General features: G+C 37.5%; 2 protein-coding genes across 3 annotated transcripts; both read right to left on the minus strand.

Moving 5' to 3' along the window:
• Nucleotides 1-139: 139 nt before the first annotated feature.
• On the minus strand, nucleotides 140-13127 carry LOC140771679 (uncharacterized). Of its 2 annotated transcripts, XM_073113280.1 has the most exons (11): nucleotides 13083-13127; nucleotides 12915-13004; nucleotides 12003-12110; nucleotides 7137-10853; nucleotides 6152-6275; nucleotides 5117-5202; nucleotides 4314-4558; nucleotides 3455-3547; nucleotides 2698-2797; nucleotides 1859-2054; nucleotides 140-1711 (listed from the first exon to the last, which is right to left on the minus strand). In XM_073113280.1, the coding sequence occupies exons 4-11, from the start codon at nucleotides 10773-10775 to the stop codon at nucleotides 1272-1274; spliced, it is 4923 nt and encodes a 1640-aa protein (XP_072969381.1). In that variant the 5' UTR covers nucleotides 10776-10853; nucleotides 12003-12110; nucleotides 12915-13004; nucleotides 13083-13127; the 3' UTR covers nucleotides 140-1271. The 2 variants fall into 2 exon arrangements, with proteins under 2 accessions (XP_072969381.1, XP_072969383.1); XM_073113282.1 differs by lacking the exons at nucleotides 12003-12110; nucleotides 12915-13004; nucleotides 13083-13127 and having other exon boundaries at nucleotides 4314-4555; nucleotides 7137-11414.
• LOC140771680 (transmembrane 9 superfamily member 1-like) lies at nucleotides 13115-18907 on the minus strand. Its single transcript, XM_073113283.1, has 12 exons — nucleotides 18625-18907; nucleotides 17144-17336; nucleotides 16899-17003; nucleotides 16721-16738; nucleotides 16546-16634; nucleotides 16304-16456; nucleotides 15974-16108; nucleotides 15664-15830; nucleotides 14856-14950; nucleotides 14300-14673; nucleotides 13720-13993; nucleotides 13115-13631 (listed from the first exon to the last, which is right to left on the minus strand). Exons 1-12 carry the CDS (start codon nucleotides 18724-18726, stop codon nucleotides 13564-13566), a joined length of 1773 nt encoding a protein of 590 aa, XP_072969384.1. The 5' UTR covers nucleotides 18727-18907; the 3' UTR covers nucleotides 13115-13563.
• Nucleotides 18908-18941: the final 34 nt, after the last annotated feature.

Here is an 18941-nt window from a genome sequence, read left to right on the forward strand (position 1 = left end):
GCATTATAATCTTATCTGGTTATAAGGAACAACCAGAGCATATAGAGAGGATTGTACATTCACCATTCATGCCAATATACAAACATCTTGATAACTTCATTGTCGATTACTAATCAAGAACATTCTATCTTGTAGAGTTGTTTATGTGCAATTGATAGCTTCTCAATTATCCCTTATCTGTCACACTGAACTATAATGAACATCCATTGTGTTACTCAACTAGTTGTCCTGATAAAGTCACGGAAATAGAAACAATTTGCTCCATTTTTGAAGCAGTACTGCACTAGCAAAGATAGTCATTCTCCAACAACTTATCCCTCCAAAAAGTTTTTTTTTTCTCCAAAAAAAAGAAAAGGGAATTGAATAAAGTTGTGAAAAGTTTTGAAGAAAGTTTGAATTTGCTAGTTCCATATTTTTTCAAGCATTCACTCATCGGAATATCAGAAGTTGCAATTGCCAGAAATCAAACTGTTAACTCATGAGAAAGAACCTGCAGTTGACAGCCTATCTAAGATTGCGCGTTTTCCTGGAAGATTTTGGGAGAGCTTTTCTAAATATATTTCCCCCTCCCATGATAGAGTAGGGCAAATGCAGCCAGCAGATAACTGTACTATTCCCAGGTGAAGCTATCCAGTCCTGTCTAAGCATGCCCATAGCACAAGTAGTATGATTTTGAGCATATCTTTCGAGCAAAAACTTACTAAAAACTGAGTCTTATGAAACTAGAAATATGCCTCCACATCCAGCTTCCCTCACCTTATCAGCAGTCTTTATCCAAGTCATTCTAGAGAAAAAAAGGTGATTCTTCCAGTAGATTTTCCAACTGACTTGTCATACTAAAAAGTTGCCGATTCAGATGTGTGATCGCAAATTCTTTCTCCACTTTTATCCAAGCATAATTCCTTCTCATCCAATTCCCGGAACATTTCCTGATATCTAGCAAAATATTGCAAGAACAAAAAATTTACCAACTTGATCAAGTTTAATTCTTAAAATGCTCGAGGCATGTCCAGCCACCTATGATGCAGACATTGATGCCATTAGTAATGCATCCTTTCAAAAATGGCAGCTGTCGATCTAACGATCCGAATATTCATGTTTGGATGTGCTGGAGAATCCAATGACAAAATTTCCACCCAAATTAAGCCCTCCATAGTTCAAGTTGTTTAAAAGTCAAAAGCTGGAAGATAGAACTCTTTCCAGTTGATTCCTGTAACATGGGAGTCACCATATGTCCTTCATAGCACCTGAATTGTCTTATGCTTCCCACCTCAATCTCCTTGCAATGGATTCCTTGTGATTTTCGTATTTCTTTTGTGAGTAATGTGAACCTGAGCATGAACATTGGCATTACTCACTGCACTTCTATTTTCCGCTATACCCATGGTTCTTTTCACGTTAAGGCCACTAGGATATTTATTACCCTTGGGAGTAAAGGATGCACCTGCATCATATGTTTCCAAGGTTCCAATGCCTGAATTGAGGGATATTTCATTGTAAACATCACCATGCACATTAAATCTAATTGTTGTGGTAGGATTTCTACAGGATGAAATCCTCAAATTTCCCAGTTGACGACCTAAAAGTTCTACAGAAGTTGTATCATTTTCAGAAGACTCATGCCTGCTCTTGAGATGAGTTTTTATGTCGATATCCCCCATATTTGGCAACTGAGCTCTGCATGAAGAGTACTCACTGCCCTTCATTGGATCTGCAGAAAAAACACAAGATAGTCCTTATACCATAAAGAGGATGGTTTCAATTCCTTTAAAAAGAAGTCCACATTAAAATAAAAACACAAGTTTCACAGTAAAACTAAACTCATTTAAGGAGAACATTAAGTAAATATATAGTGAACCTGGTTTTCTGGGCGTAGCTTCAAGCAAACTCTTTTTCAATAATATTGTGCCAGGAAATGACATCAAATTGACCTTACACAGATGCTTCCTGTCTGAATCTTCTATAGGTTGATATCCAAAAGCTGAAGTCCAGGTCTCAACTAAACTTGGAATTGCACATAAGACCATCATCTCAACCTTCAAAGATTTCAGCATCTATCTCCAGAAAAGGCATAAAGTAAGTATAGTCGTGTATTGATCTCCGCCTTATTTAGGCAATTTATAATCTCAAATACGGAGAACTGAGTAGTAGAAAATTAAGTATCTCTTGAATCATTCAGTTCTACAAGACAATGACATGTTGCATTAAGGAATACCATGCTTTCGTCTATCTCAACTATGCTCCAATTGGAAAACAAACAAACTCAACCAAGCAACCACTCAATTCCATGAAATTCTTTTGCACTAAGCAATCTATTTTCTTTCATACTTAAATCAACCATAATAAAATAACATCCATGAAACATTATGTAACTGAATTTTAGCAATCATTAAAGATCTATTGTTTTCATGCACAATAATTATGAAAAGAGAAGTGAGGTATGATGTGATTAATATTGAATGAATGATTAACTCTAACGCACGTACAGAGAATATCAGATCTCATGAACACCAACTTGTCGTCTTGAAGGGCATCTCAAATTAAAAGGCATATGTAAACCATCTCAAGTTAAAAGCACGGCAATAAGGACCCCATAAAAGGGCAAAGAATTGGGAAGTCACTAAGAGAATGTTAAACCAAGAAAAAATCATTACATGAGCATAGAACAAGAAAATAAAATAATATCTTGCTAATTACCTCTTCAATTGCACCCACGAGGAGTCTGCACATTCCTTGCCGACGGTGCTCAATACAAGTAGCAATGAGAGGCATCTCTGCAACAGTAACTCCATGCACCCTATTAAAAAAGTTAGGTTATGTTTAAGTTTAATTCTTTCGAATCAATGACTGTCAAAATTCTGATACTATGCATGATATTTTCCTAGATTTTGCAGAAAGGAGGGAAAAACAATCACAGATATACTTGATATTTCACAAACATATTTCTGGTTCACAGAGATGGCACTTGCCACAGCATGGAACATGCCAACACTAAGCAAGTTCAGCATGTTGCAAATTGGCTTGGCAGGGGGAAAGCTTGGTCAGCAGATCCTATCGGGTTGACACTGCCTTACTAGATGGTTGATAATTGATTACTGGGGTTCTCTACCATCCTTTGGAAGTTTTCAGAATGCTTTTACTCTCAGCTCAGCCAGATTTTATCCTCAGATATGCTCTTTGAGACCTTTAAACTTGTGCAAGATTCAAAGTATATGAAAGTCTTGAAATTTTTTGGATTCCAGTGATTCTGTTTGATAATCTTTTGTTGAAATAAAGAATGAGACCATTCACTAGAAACCATATTGAGAAGTAGAGCACATTAACCCCCCTAAAAAAAGGAACTCCTCAATACTATGGCAGATAAGTTGTCGACCAAAGCACCGTATGATATCTACTAACATGAAACTCATCTGACAGTGGATATGAAAACATGAAGTTTCCCTTCAAGTAATACCTGATTGATGCAACAGATATAATCTCATCATTCTTTTCCAGTACCATTGTGTAGAACCCCTTATAATTGAAATGTGCAATGTTGGACTTGGACCTGAGATCCAAAAAAGCACTTTAAAATGTTCCAATGTTCAGAAGTCAATAAGAAGTCAAGAAAAACAGAAAAGAGTAAATAAAGGGAAAAAAAAGAGAAATTCATCAAATCAATGAACAACTCTTTGAATCACATGTAGAAGAAATAGGAAGACCAGTGCACAAGTTACAATTGAAAGAGACTTAATATTACTTTGTTATCTTGCTAAGCAATGAGAACTTTGAGGCAGTAATATGGAAATATGTTACATGTGTATCTGCTACCATTCATCATTGTAATCCCTATAAACTGATCTAATAACTCACTGAACTTCTGAAAACCAACAAGGCAACAAGAAGACTTGATTCATATATTCATTTTGTATTCTAGAGAGTGACGAGATAATTAATACCTGAATTTGCTTGTTAAAGGACCAAGTACCATTGTGTCCTAAAGTGGGCATCTGAGATGAAATTTCAGAAAGGATGGTACATATGAATCTACTGATGTCTACCTGGCCCTCAAGTTAACACGATTATTATGCTAAACAAGGTTTATGTGCATTCATCATGTGAAAAACTATCTGTTGATAAATGCAAGAGAAAAAGATGGCAACATCAAAAGTTGCACAAATGCCAGGAATGCAGCTCAAGAACATGTGATTCCACATGTTCTTTGGTTAGCAGATTGAGTCATCAAAATGGATGACATATTATTTCACGCATTAAGAAGTAAAAATAAAATCTAAATTAGGGATTTATGAAATAAGAATAGGGTGAATCCTCACCCCCAATTGTATAAGACATGAGGGATCATGTCAATCCCTGTTCTTGGATTTATGATTGGGAGAAAGCATTCTTCAATGATACTCAAGGCAATTGATAATTTAATGTTGCACTCTGCCTGAACTGCAATTTTTTCTGCGGTGTGAAGCTTTTGATCACCATGATTACATCTAAGAATGCTACAACAAAATCCATCAGCAAGACATTTTGTCACCCCAACATGAGAGCGCAATCCCAAGTAAACCTGCTAGCACCAGAAAAAAGAAAGCTCCTTCAGGTGGACAAAGAATACAAGCAATTACTAAAGATTTTGCAGCATGTACTACAGTACTAAGCGCAGGAAGAAAACAGTATGGATCATCTGAAGGAAATGTAGACAAGTAGCAATATGTGAACTGTGCTTGTTCTTGTGTTGAGAACTTCCTAAACTTTCCATGTGACAAGTTGGTGCATAACCTTTTAGAGTAGAATATTTTTAACGGTAAAATCAACTCGTTTATGTACTGATGCATCTCACCTCTTTAATTAGCAATATAAGAGTGTAATGGTGCATGAGGCCCCTAGTGTCAGAATCTGGGGAGGGCAAGATGTATGGATTCTTTTGCTTGAGAGGATGTTGTGGTCACTCCACCCTTAGACCACATGATGTGTAATGGCAAGCTTTACCATCACACTCCTCTAAAATATGCTAAGCAAATGCCTAAGATTATCATTCTTCAGACTTGTTCATTATTGAGAAGCTTCCTATTCCAATAAATCAAGTATTTTAATATAATACGAGCTAATTCTGTTTAATGAAAAGTACCTGCTGACATTCTCTTCGACAAAACCAAATATCAGATCCCTCGCCTCCGTTACATGCAGTCTTGTTGTTTACGCATTTGACATGATCTGTCATGAAGTGACAACAGCAAAAAGTAACAAAATGAAAATGAAAGCAAAGCAACAGAGATAACAATATAGGTTGAGACCAAGGTATCTAAGCCCTCTTCTGAAAGAGTAAATGGAGAACTGCTAACCATCAGAGTGCAGATTAATGTTCTAATCACATTATTTATTAATATTAAGAGGAAAAGTTAAAAAGACATGATCAAGTTTATAAACCAAGAAATATTGTGTTCTCCTTGAGAATATAACAGCAAAACTCAGTGATATCTAAGGAAGAGGAATTAAGTGGTTAAGTCATTTACCTTGGTTGTCGTCCTTGTTGTTATGTTGTTGTTGTGGCAATCATTTTATGTGAAACGTCAGGAAAATTTTGGCATACCAAAAGATATTATTCCTTTTAAATACTATGCTACCATCAAACCAACGATGGCCTTACCTTTGCAAAGCGCCTACTTGCCAACATACTTAAGATTGAAAACACTGACAATAACTGGGCTCTTAAACACAACTATGCCATAACAAGTGGTTCTTTACATTTTCCAGCATTTCTTACTTGCATAGACAACATAAGGGTACATTAAGTGACCTCGGAGTAGAGAAGATTTAGAGAAAGTCACATCGGAATAATGACTAGCAGCAAAACAAATTTAATAATCAGATGCAAGTACTACTTCATGGCTGCAGTAATTACCAATCTGGATTATAGCAAGGAATTGAAACTGAACTGATCAACCCTGGCATCTATGTCATTCATTTCCGAGTAAATTGCATGAATGGACTAAGCGACCTCCATTTATAGTGCTGATTGTGCAGTTGTAAACTTGTAATGACAAGGTTACCAATCCTCACAGGTAAAGGCAAAAAGAAATAGGATATATGTCATAACTATTAGGGAAACCAACACAATGACGCACTGATTAGCTAATTATTGGGCTAAAGAGAAAAAGATTACATTTAGATTCACATTGTGAGCATTCTAAATCAGCCATTGAGCTTGGGATATCCTTTGCCTTAATCACATCCCCGCAAGATTCACAAGTGCAACTAGGACAATACCAGCTGCCTTCTGGAATTTCCTGAAGCAAAAGAAAATGTTTGTCATACTTAAGAACTTATCATAGTGCAAACCATTAGATAATAGCCCTAAATAAGGTTAAAAAATTCATTGACCAAACAAATTGAGGAACATACTAGGAAATGTTCAGAAATTCTATGGCAATCAAAGAAATTCAGTAATTGATGGAAATCATGAAAGCATATATTCAAATACAATTAATTTATAAAACCTTAAATCATACTAAAAGATTGATGCATAGTATGCAAATCTGTGTTATAATGTAAAAAAAGAAGCAGGTATCAATCTGCCATTAATATGGTTTTGACATACCATATATTAGTCAGTTTGATTCAAGATTCTCATCCCATCAATTAAATCGTAATGCTCTGAAATCAGAACTTCCCTCTTTTCCTCATTAATGGTTTGGGATGGAGAAGTGGTGCTTAAAATGATGTCACAAAAATTTGAAGACAAATTAATTGATCACATCTAATGTTGACATAGCCCAACTATTCTATTCTAAATGTCAAGAGAGCTATTGAGAGGACATAAAGCAATTCAGAACAATAGAAAAGGAAACCCAGTGGTTTACTGATTAATATGAACCAGATGGAAACCTTGAAGTATATATTAGAAGATAAAAATAGCCTTTGGTGGCCCTAACATTATTTTTATCGATTACCATGGCCTTTTTGAAGCTAAACTGACACTAGGATGACACATGCACAGTTTTCATCTGAACTCCAAAGAGATAAAACCATTATCTAAGCACTGCAAAATTATAACTGATCCAGAAGAGTTGATTGACGACAAGCAGCATCTTGTAAGATTATTATATGCTGAAGAACCAAAACAGAGGATGATTTAGCATATAGCAGACCTGAAATGACAAACATGCTTTATGATAAGAAGAGGGGCAGTTATCACAGCATATTAGTTCACCACCATCACCACATAGTCTACAACTATCATCATTTTGATCTGCATCAGCTCCCATCACTTGTATAGGACCTTTTCTCGCCTTGTACTCAAGAGACCATGCCTGGAGCTGGCAGAGGGTGTATGGCTTACCAGAGCCAAGGAAAAGATTCAAAGAGGGTGTGTCTAGATCAAAACCTGAATGAACCTTGAAGTCCGACATAGTAAGGATCTTCTGGCAGCACCTACAGAAAACTCCTCTCCTGGTTATCCTTCCATCTTTTAACACATTGTTGCCCTTAAGGCTCCGATATTGAAGAATATTGTTCACAGATAAAGCACCCACCTCAATCAGCTTGCACAACACCGTTCTTGTTCTTATGGGGAACCGCTTCCCATCAAAAAAATTCTTACGGCTTCTCCCAGAATTTCCTGGAAGCAATTTATGACCTCTCTTTCTTTTGAACTTTTTGAAAGTATCTGTGGATACCTTTGTTTGTGTAGCATTATTTATAGAGTGGAAAATCTTATTCTTTAGTATAGCAGAAATCAGAAGATCATCATCATCAAAAGGATGCTCATGCATTCTCTTGTTTTGCTTTTGGAGTTCAAGTATATTTGGCATCATACCTTCTTTATTTGACTGCAATTCTTGAGGCTCATCTCCTGCAATAACTGAATCTTCAACTTGGTTGTTCTCACCAAAAAAATTTGGAAAATTCTTAACATTATGTAAACTGTCAACAGGTCTGTTAGAATCGTAGTACTGGGAGTGGACCTTTGGGGAGTTGGATGATTTTCTACAAGGGGGGAAATGAATAGAGGGCAGTGCCTTGGAGCTTATTTCTGTTGGACTATCCTCAGTATGATACATATCTTTTCCATCTTCATTTAATTTCCAGGATGTACCATGCAGTTCCTCCTCCAAAGTAATGGATTTTTCACTTATAGCATCCTCGGAATTTTGTTTAGCTGATTTTGCAGGCTTTTTACCAGAAATTGTTCCAAAACAAACTTCCTGCACAGAAGATGCATGCCCCTTACTGGTCTGTTCTCCAGCACCACTGGTCTGCTCACCAAGTCTTACCAAATGCTTTGAACAGTCTAAAGTTGGTTCTGGTCTCAAAAAACAGCCTTCTTCCAGGTGACTTGAGAAGTCAGGATGATTATCAATCTTATCACTCATACAAAGACCAAGTTCTCTGCAACTTCCATTAGGTAGATTTATTATTATATGTTTCTCGTTTCCTTTTGTCTCTTCAATATCTGATATTTTCTTAGACCTCTTATGTGACTTTGTCTTTGTAGCAGATGCAGATTTTCGCTTTCTTTCAGAATTAGGAGCCTCAGTTCTTGTTTCTTTATGATTTCCAGACAACACTGAGATGCTTGGAGCCACAAGATCTCTAGCTACCTCAGTTTGTACCTTTACTACATTGAACATTTCCCAGTAATATGGAGATTCAAGAGTTTGCACATAACTACTATCTATACCAAAAACTAAGACTCCTTGGTTGAGGGTTGCCTGACAAACTAAGGATCGTACATCCTGCTGTGGATTTATTTCCGTGATCACATTAGGTACATTGAGGTGACCAATCACCTCTTGATCACAGCTAGCATTTGTGTTAGAACACAGAGTTCCATACCCAGGATAGAGAAATAATACTTGCTGTTCTGGCATCAGATGTTCACGCATCTGATTTACTGCCAACAAGCTTTCAGCAGATCCAGAAATCACCCTTCTTGGCTGGATAACTTCCTGTAACTTGCTCTGCTGAAGCTCCGGAGACTCTGAAGCACTAGAAATCGTATCTCCTCCTTTCATATGAAAAACAATACTGCCACTGCCCCCTTGAGAAACAGAGGATGCTAGTCCTTTGTCCGCTGCCTTTTTTGCAGAGCAATCCATTCTATCTAAATAAACAGAATTCCTTTTCTCAGAAAATATGCTCCTTTCTTGTTTTAGTTTCTTCTCTTTAGGGTAACACACCGGCATCTGGCGGTCTAATTTTGATTCTGCAGATGGCCAACCTCCTATCAGCATCTTCTTAGAAGAACAAGAAGATAACTTGACTCTGGAAATTGGACTTTCCATATGCTTATCCAGGTAAACATTTCCCTGAGACAATTTATCGGTAAACACATTCATCTTGTTATGCCCACTTGTGGTCTTGGAGTCCACATTATGAAGATCCCGTGAAATATAGAGACCTCTTCCTATGCGCCTAGCAAGGCTTCTGATGCTTCTATTCTGTGTATCAATACTATGAGAAGATTTACGATCCACTTTCTGTAAACTGTTTCTTGGATCTGCTCTCTGGTTGCAAGAATTTCCAGGCATCTCAGACTCGCTATCAGATGCAAGAAGTGGCAGGAGACTTCGCTTGGACTGCTGAGGCAAATGTGTACAGGATCTTGCGTGCTTATGATGAACTCTACTAACACTACTTGAGCTCAAAATCACTCTCTCAGTAGCACTAAGGATACTTGTTTTACTATTCACAGCTTTTAATGCAATTCCCTCTCTTAGAACTCCGACCTTCTTATCAATGCACACTACAGCCATGAACGGATCAAGAAGCTGCCATCGGAGTAAAGCAGACAGAGAGTTATCTGAACACTGAATTTCCTCTTCAATGTAGGTTACTGTATCCATCAAGTCACACCAAAATTCATCAACATTGAACCACTGTCTTGCATTTTCTTCCCTTTCTGAGCGAGAAGCATCAACAAATAACCACTTGCCAAAGGATAACCAAGCTCGGGGGAGTGAATATAGCAGAGGCCCTTCTCTAGGCGGTCGGTAAACGTAATCTCTCTTAGTCTCACCTTTCCTTTTGTTGCACCCAATTTTCCAGCCAGCACACATCAAAAGATGATGTGCATGTGACCGAAGACGGTTTGGAAGATCCTTAAAGAGCGCCCTCTTCTGTGCAACATCAAATGCCTCTAGATCCAGAATTTTATAAGCTTCAGATTTTCCCATTCGAGGTATCCTTTCTGGAGAAGGAGGTGTATGTGACACCAGAAATTCGGAAGCATCGCTCTCCTGGGAGTCAGTAGAAATATCAGACATAGTATCTACACAAACACTATAATTCTTCATCTGTTTGCAGTTACTTGTAACTTTTGAATTGATACCATCACTTTTTCCCTGTCTGCAGAACATATGAAAGCTGGATAAGAAGCCCTGTCCAAAAGATTCAACTATGTGGCAGGGCACTTGTTGATGAGAGTTTGACGCACTATTTCTTAGATCACTGATACCATTCAAATGCTCAATCGAGAACTCCCCAAATGAATTCTTCTCTGAAGGGAGATTTGTCAGGACCAAATTTTTGCAAGTGCCATTGCTCGTCATCGGCATTTTGGTTTGCTTCCCACCTTCTAACACAGAGCCGGCGGCCCCTGATGCAGAAGAGCTATCGAATCTATCTTCGACACCATATCGACAGAAAACCTCCTTGAATATTTCTCTTTCTTCGCTAGAGTACTCAAATCCGTCTTCGGCCAATTCCATGATCTTCTTCCCGAACAACATTCTCATAATGTCCTCCTCCTTCAGACCCGGTTCTACCGTCAGATTTTGTCCAGCCATTTTGTCGAAAACCTTCTAATCGACAAACCGCTTAAACTTTGAGTAAAGATTCACAGATTACACCTCCAGAAAACTTTCCTGCTACAATTGAAGTAAACAGAGATAAAAGAAGAAGTCCAACTCCTGCTCAGTGCACTGAACAAAAACCCTGATTTAGTAAGCCTGAAGCATTACTTGCTATATTCTTTACGCACCCAAAACTAGCAAAACGAAAAGAAAGAAATAAAGAAAGAAAGAACGCCATGGAGAAGAATCAAAGTCGCCATCTTTGAACTCAAGAGCCTAAAAGCTCTAGATTCTAATGCCATGGCAAAAGAAATTCGCAAAACGTGCAGCATTAAAACCTTTGTACAATAATCACATTTAATACGCAAAAAAAAATATACAAATTTTAAACAAACAAAAAGAAAGAACAAAAGATCAAATGCAAGAAGATAAATTTAGATCACTAGACCAGGAGACTTATCTATCGGAGATTAGGTTAGGGTTTCGTCCCCATTTGAGCACCAGAGAGCAAAAGAATCGCACACTCTCTCTCTCTCTCTCTCTCTCCCTCCCTCTTCCTCCTTTAGCTTCGCCACAGTTGCGGAGTTCCGTTTACAGTTTGATTCAATCCCAAATCTCGAACCTTTTCTCCAATCCTTCTTCTCCATAGGTCGCGCCCCTACCCCACCTCCTCGGTTCCACGATCCAAGCCAAATAGTTTGTGAAAAGATTTGAGATCGAGCTGTCGACAACTCGACGTACATGTCTTCGCCATCCCGAGGAACTCGCTCCACGTGGAGGGTTTCGCTTTTACCGCAGGGGTTTATTTGAAAAAAAAAATGAGGGGTTTCCACTTTCGGAAAGTGGGGGCAGGTCTTTTTCGCCCCATATCTTGAGGACAGAGGTGTTCGCATGTAAGGATTTTTTTGACCAAACTAGCCCTCCCAAAGTTCATTTTTTACGCATATAATCCGCTTCGAAATTTAAGTTCGAAATTTGAATATAAATTTATACGAGTTCTCATCAACGCTGAACTGAATAATTTTATATAAGTAAACTATTAATTTATGAGAATAAATTTATATATAACTTATTTCCAGAAGTTAGTAAAAGACTAATTTTCATATAAATTATTTTTTAGTTAAAAAATATAAGAGGGTAGTTTGGTCAAAACCTCTGCAATGAAAGGGTGGATTGGGAATTTGGCATAGCGGTGTGAACTTTTCGGAGTTATATATTTACCTTTGAGTTCCTGCGTAGTGCTGTCTTTTCCCAATTGTGGAAAGTGGAGAAGCTCGTGTTGCTGCGCACGTGCGGGACCATTTTCTAGGGAAACTTTCAAATGAAACCCTACAAGTGAAGTAATTTTGTTATAAGGACTTTATATTTTTGAGATATTTATAATTCCAGTTTAATGGTACGATTTATCTGGCACTACCAACGAAGAATGCTTACAAAAAGTAACCCCCGGACGCTTTCTATTATATTTCTTACTCTTGCTAAATTTACTAAAATGCCCTAAAAACTGTTCTAAAATAATAGTAAGGATTAAGCATTCTAAGTCAAGTTAGTATTATAAGTCAATGTAAAAAAAATTAAAATGGACTTCATCTGCGTGATCCCAGTGTATATATTATGAACAGACTTGCTGCAATCCAAAATACTGAATTTATAGTACTAAATTTAATAGTAAATCTAACATAAATAAATCACTGTGTGGGTTCGTTGGGAGTAGAGTCAAATGGATATGGACAACTACTGCAGGGAATCTTAGATCTTGTCAACATGGCCACAGAGATTTGATATGTCGTATTTAGTGATGCCTCCAGTTTCGACGTAGACCGCACAATGTCGCACAGTAAACTATTCTAAAATAATTCTTTGTTGGCTGTAGATAGATAATTTTCCAATATAAGTATATTTTTGAAAATATTTAAGCTTTTAAAACAACGAAAACAATTGAACTGCTAAAATGAAAAGAGAGAAATAACATGAAACATTTTTAGATTAGTTGTTAGCACCAACACCATTTATTGTTTCAAAAGTTCAGATATCAACAGTATTAGTGGTTTGAAATATATCATCAGAGCCAAAAGTTCTGGGTATTTTTTCTGTAGAAATATATCAAAAAGAACAAGAAAATAGAGTAGTAACCTGGGATAATATAGATATAGATAAAGCTGCAAATCAAAGAATTTCGCCCTCAATTATTTCCATTTATGATTTCGTTCGACACCGTAGTTGCTGAAAACAAACAGGAAAGAGCTTAAGCAGTAAAAGAATTTGTATGAAAGATGCAAGTACCAGTCCAAAGTAACCGACCTTCAAACAATCAGATCTTCATGGAAAGCAGCTTGAGTGTTCTAAGAGGAGCAAGAATTCACAGGAGAAACTGTGCCATAAATACATATTTGCACTAGCAAAATAACATCGACTAGTTATAGGAGTAGTTTCAGTGCTGGTACATCTATAGCCATTCATGAAGGATGGCCCTGCTTTAGATCCATCGTTCACAGCCAAAAAAAATAGTGGTTAATTGTGATTTGGAGTACTAACACTACTTTAAAACGGTATAAGGATGCTGTTGCCCAATAGCACACGAAAATGCAGAGGCACCTTAAGAACAAAGATGAGAAGGAAAACAAGTAGAGAAAGAAACGAATAACGAGAGCACAACCCTCCAGTTTAGTACTTCCTGAAGCATAACTTCATTTGATCAGCATTTATCCAACCGTCCACTCCCAATTCTGCTGAATCCATGTATGGCTGGCACATAATCGCATCGACAAGTTTTGGGGTGCTTCTAGTCGCACTTAATGTTTCTATAGATTCTTCTCACAAATAGAGTAGAGCCCAGATAACCAACAGCACCTGAGTTTGGCAAAAGATGTCAGATATACAACCAAAGAAGAGAAATTACAAACCACAAAATAGGGCGATCCAGAAAGTGAAAACTAACCACAAAGTATTCCCAAACCCAGACAAAACATCAGAGTGTAGCCAAAATAGAAGCTTGTCTGGAAAAAGCCTGACATCTTGGTCTTCACATGGTAGTAATATATGGAATAAAGGTATACATAAACAGCTGTGGAAGCAGCAGAAAAGAATGAAGTCCATTGCCAATGGTAGTTCTCAGCATTTAGCAAGAAATATGTACCCACAATTGTTACACAGATAGTGACAATTATGAGGATCAAGAAAACCAGTAACATAAATCCATAGACGTAGTAGACCTGCCAATCAAGTGAAGAAAAGGGATTTATCAGTTTCAAGTGACATTTTCTGTTTTCTGATACATAGACAAATAGAAAAGGTTAACATTTTAATCAGATTTCAATAAAAGTAACTGACCAATATATAATATATCATACTGGCTAAGAAAGAACTTTTAAACTTCTGAATTCTGACCATCATGAGAAATCAATTTCAACAAAGTATTGCGTAACTTGCTTAAAACAAAATCATATAGAGATGTCATGCACAAAGGAAATTTAGCCAAAGAAAGGCTAGATAGCTCATCTAAGCTTAGCTGCTTTTACCTTGTAATTCCAGAAAGACGTGAAGACGAAATACATCTCAATGAAGATGCTGCCAAAAGGAAGCAGCCCTCCCATCAATGACACAACCGAAGGTGTGAGATACCACTTCTTCTCAGGAATAGGGCGGGGAATAGTCTTAACACGGCATGGATTATTAGGAGAGCCACTCCAGTTCCTACCAACAACAGTCCCTAAAAGTGCCAGAGGGAATGAGATAAAAGCCCAAAGAATAAACACGACCACCATCGTTCCAAATGGTATAGCTGCTAATGATCGATAAAATATAGCAACAGTGTTGAGGATCAAGCCTATTCCAAAGCACAAAAATGGAAAGAGGGAAGCCGTAAGGATCATTGCCTTTATCCAGTTTTTACCTGCAACAAAGCAAAATATGTCAAGTAGGACAATAATGAGAGAAGGAAACATATCCTAAATGCCCCTTATCTTGAAAAGGTTCTTAAAATTAGGAAAGTAACAAGAAAAGTACAGGGGTAAAAAACCCCGTTGCTAGTGGAAGTATTCTAAAATGTACTATTTATGATGAGCAAATCCATACCGCCATTCCTCGAGTAAAGTCCACCACTGATATATCCTGAGATGAATGAGGTTAGAGCATAGCACACTATGAAAGTTGTGGCAATAGCCCCGCGCCTGTCCACATGAGATTGTATAATTATTTAGTAAGGAAGCAATCAAATGTCCAGGTGCCAAAGTGAAACAGTAACAATACAAGCCATTCTAATCAAATAGATCAGAAAGAGAGCTGACTGCATAGGAATTAATAAGGCTGAATTGTCCTATTAATCCAACACACCATAATTTAGCATACAGTAAAGAAGCCCCTAAAGCCTTAATACAATTACGATTTCTTGCTATGTCATATTCGGAATTTGCTTCTGTCGACAAGCAGCACATAACAATTATTCGTTGAGACATGCATCTACAAATAAATCACTGACAGTCGAACCTAGAAGCATCACATCCTTATGGCAAATGTGTTGTTGAATATCTCACATTTGCCATACTAGATGCAACTAAATTTTGATTCTTTTAGTTCACTGCACAATAGGCGACCAACTTATGACAACTGTTTCATGCAGTAAAATAACAGAACCAAAATTAAGTGATATACAATATTCAACACCATAAGTTTGTTCCTCCCAGTTTGTTACTTTAATGTTCTACTGATTGAACAAGTAAGAGATTAATACAGGGCAACAGGTGTATATATGTATGCTTCTGGTAAAGATAACACTAGAAGTTTCATTGAAGTTGCATTTACTACAGCAGTCAGTATCTCCTTGAATCGATTGGTAACTGAAAAGAAATGTGAACTTCGAGTAATATGTTGATTCCTTACATACCCGATGTACAACATTCCAACAATTGCCAACACAATTACTAGAAGAACAAGAGTTGCCAGCTGGGTACCAATACCAACAACAGCTGAAAGAAGGACCAAATTGCGAGGAGGCCTAAAGACATCCCCATGTACAAGTTTCCATCCAGATTCCTCATTGACATCTCTTTCCTGATAAAAAGCACACCACATGATTTACAAGTTGGATAATAACTAAGATTGAAAATGGTTATTACAAAAAAAAGGTATCACAAGCTACTTCTCTACTTTAAAACAGCAACTCATTAAGAACTGAAAGTGCAGTGAATTGTTACCAGAGTCTCAAGATCATCATCCTCACGAGCATATTTTGCATAATCATTTCTGAGAGTCCGCATCAATATCATCGATACTAGGCCGGTGAGAAAAATAACCATCATGAAAGAATTGAAGATGGAGAACCAGTGAATCTGTACTAGGGTGACATTATGTATAGTCAGAAGGAATATTAGTTCAAAATATATAAAACAGACAATCCTCAGGAGGAGAATTGTAGGAAAGTGTTATTAATGATAAATTCTCGGAGATCATGAAAAGTCACAACAGGCTCATTTTAATTAAATAAAAGTAACCAATTGATTCTTTAATGTGCAAAAATGTATTACCTGGTGCTCAAAGAAAGGATAATCCAAGTAAACGTCAAAACGGCGTGCGAAGGTTACATTTATTGGCATCCAGCTGACCGAATATGTCATGTCTAATGTCTTCCCCACTTCCAAAAGCTTTGGACTTTCTTGTGTGAGATTGACATGAATGATCTGCGAAGAGTATAATAATGAGACCAAAATCCTACATGGTTCTGGATAAGAGAAGTAGCAATTTTATGAAACTTTTACCAAGAACAGACCTGATTCCCATTGTATCTGACAATAATTTTCTTGTGTGTGAAAAGAAGATGCTTATTCTCATTGTTTTTGTCGGTCTCTCCAATGAAGCCTGTTGAGAGTACAAATGGTTATGGTAGTTAACAAAGGATATCCAAGAGAACACAACAGGAAGACATGGAAGTTACAGATTCATACCCCATAAAGGCAAATCATCTAAGTCATCGATCAGAGCAAGGAAGAGAGACAGCCACAAGGATATGAAGAAAATTAGCAATGAAAAAACATACAGATTAGAAAGAAAAAAAGGAAGATAAGTCCCAATCAGGAAAGATGTTAAATGATGAAGAAAATACAAATGTAGCTAGAAACATACCAATAAAAAATTCAAACCAATATGAGCTCTCAATAGCATCTGTGAAAATCTCAACCTTTGCAGCATCAAGTTCGATCGTACAAATGGTGCTCTTCTCAACATTTCCTATCAAAATCCATCTTCAGATGGTAATTTAAACAAGGGTAATCTAAAATAATGTGCTGCAACAACAATGTCTCTTTTCCTTTCCCAATCAATAATCCAAGCAAGATATGGAGTAATGTACAAAAGAATTGTTTACATACTTTTAAATTTTATCTCAATCTGACTGTCAATCAGTTCATTTCCACCCAGAACCTCCCCAAGCCCGCCCCACTTATGTGAAGGGTTTTCAGATGGCTGGCAAAATGGCAGGCTGTAATAGTTGTATGTTTCTTGAGGATTATTGTAAGGGCCAACCTTGTTGACCCACAGAGTGACTGGATCTTCAGCTTGATACTGCATATGAAAAAAAAATGATAACCCCTTGTAAAATCCCAAGAAGATAATAGCAGATCTTCTCTGCAATGCATCAAACACACTAAAGAAAAGGAAGCATCATAGACCTTGAAGAAAAGTATAAATAGGTATTTCATGCAAAAGAAGCTTCGCATCTAGAATTGCGGAACAGGTAAAAGCAGTTAAATACAATACTGGGGTCATCCTAAATAGGTCACAAAGATGATAGTGACAAATCAATCAACAAAACAAAAAGAGACTCAAACAGGAGAATGACTATGGCTCCACTAGAAATTTGCACTGACAATACATTTATCTATAAATTGCATATGCTTAAACTGTAATCCACAGGTTTGCTCCTAGATCTCTCACACAAGAAAGCATTATACCTACTCTGTTGAAATAAACAACAAAACTAATAACAGATCAGGAAAAAAAACTCATGGAAGGGGACCACAAGGCGTGCAGCCCATAGCTTGATTTATGCATTTATGGGGGTTTAATGTTTCGCATGTAGGGTTCATGTTGTTCTTTCTGTTGGTCTAGCGATTAACTTTTTCATGGATCTTGTGTGCTGTTTCAGTTCCTCTCTTGTGAGAGAGTGATAGTTATCTGGTATCTCATTTACACGTGAACAGAAACAGGGTGAATTATCACCTTCCATCTAAAAGTCTTACATTTTGAGAAACTGTGTTTGGCAAAGTTCCTGATATTGGATAAGACAATTTCTTCTATTTACCTAGCATTCGTGTGCAATCCTGGTCCTTGTTATACATGATTATAAGCTTCTAATCTTGTTACAGAATGGTGCGATAAATTACACCAGAAATTGTCAGAATCAATAAGAAGAAGAAGAATATTGAAAATGGAATGCTACTGCTGTCCAATGCAACCACTAAAATACTAATAAAAACAATTTAGTAAGTCATCTCCTGTATAGCTTGGCAAATGCACAATTTCAATTATTTTCAAGTTGTCAACAGAATCCGATCTAATTAGCTAATCCTTACAAAACTAAGCACATTACTGTTGGATATTTGAATCATTGGTATAAGCCACAGATCTCTACAAAAGAACTGGAATATCTCAAGGAACATTTTTTTGTCTCCACCCCAGTGATGGAACCGAACAATTGCAGCTAGAAAAGAAAGCCTCGATCCAGATCTGATCCACATCGTTAAAAAAGAAACCCTAACAACACTCGAGAACCCCCAGATCTAAGAAAAGCGCCAGCCGATCTCGATCAACGGGGGTGTGAGATCGTGATCTAGGGTTAGGGTTAGCCTACCTTGTGATCGGACTCCGACGCGTCGGCGAAGGAGACGAGGAGGAGGAGGAGGAGATGGACGGCGGCTAAGAGATGAGGGAGAGATCGGACGGCGGAGGGCATGGTCAGGATCGGGATCTGAGAGCCCAAGTGGAGGCGAGAGAGATCACCGGGTAGTAGTAGCCTTCCACTTCGTAGATGTTGGTATGAGAGAGGAGTTGAATAAATATTAGAGTAGAAGAACGTCGCTAACGCAAATGTATGCAGCGATCGAATTGGTTATTTATGCGGCGTGATACGAGACGAGACACCGGCAAGACTCGTGAATAGGATCTATT

Source organism: Typha angustifolia, chromosome 12 (genome assembly GCF_048772165.1).
Source record: "Typha angustifolia cultivar Huaian chromosome 12, ASM4877216v1, whole genome shotgun sequence".
Lineage (NCBI taxonomy): Eukaryota > Viridiplantae > Streptophyta > Magnoliopsida > Poales > Typhaceae > Typha > Typha angustifolia.

Bases quoted from the DNA above. Each gene is read 5' to 3' on its own strand.
- LOC140771679 (XM_073113280.1), bottom strand. From the start codon at position 10,775: ATGGCTGGACAAAATCTGACGGTAGAACCGGGTCTGAAGGAGGAGGAC. The intron at 3,548-4,313 runs GTGAGGATTCAC...TTTGGATCTCAG, and splicing joins CATGTCTTATACAATTGGGG to GTCCAAGTCCAACATTGCAC. The intron at 2,798-3,454 runs GTATTACTTGAA...CTTTTTTAATAG, and splicing joins ATATCTGTTGCATCAATCAG to GGTGCATGGAGTTACTGTTG.
- LOC140771680 (XM_073113283.1), bottom strand. From the start codon at position 18,726: ATGCCCTCCGCCGTCCGATCTCTCCCTCATCTCTTAGCCGCCGTCCAT. The intron at 15,831-15,973 runs GTAACAATTCAC...GCTTTTTATCAG, and splicing joins ATGATGATCTTGAGACTCTG to GAAAGAGATGTCAATGAGGA. The intron at 14,951-15,663 runs GTATGTAAGGAA...TCATGTGGACAG, and splicing joins GTTGGAATGTTGTACATCGG to GCGCGGGGCTATTGCCACAA.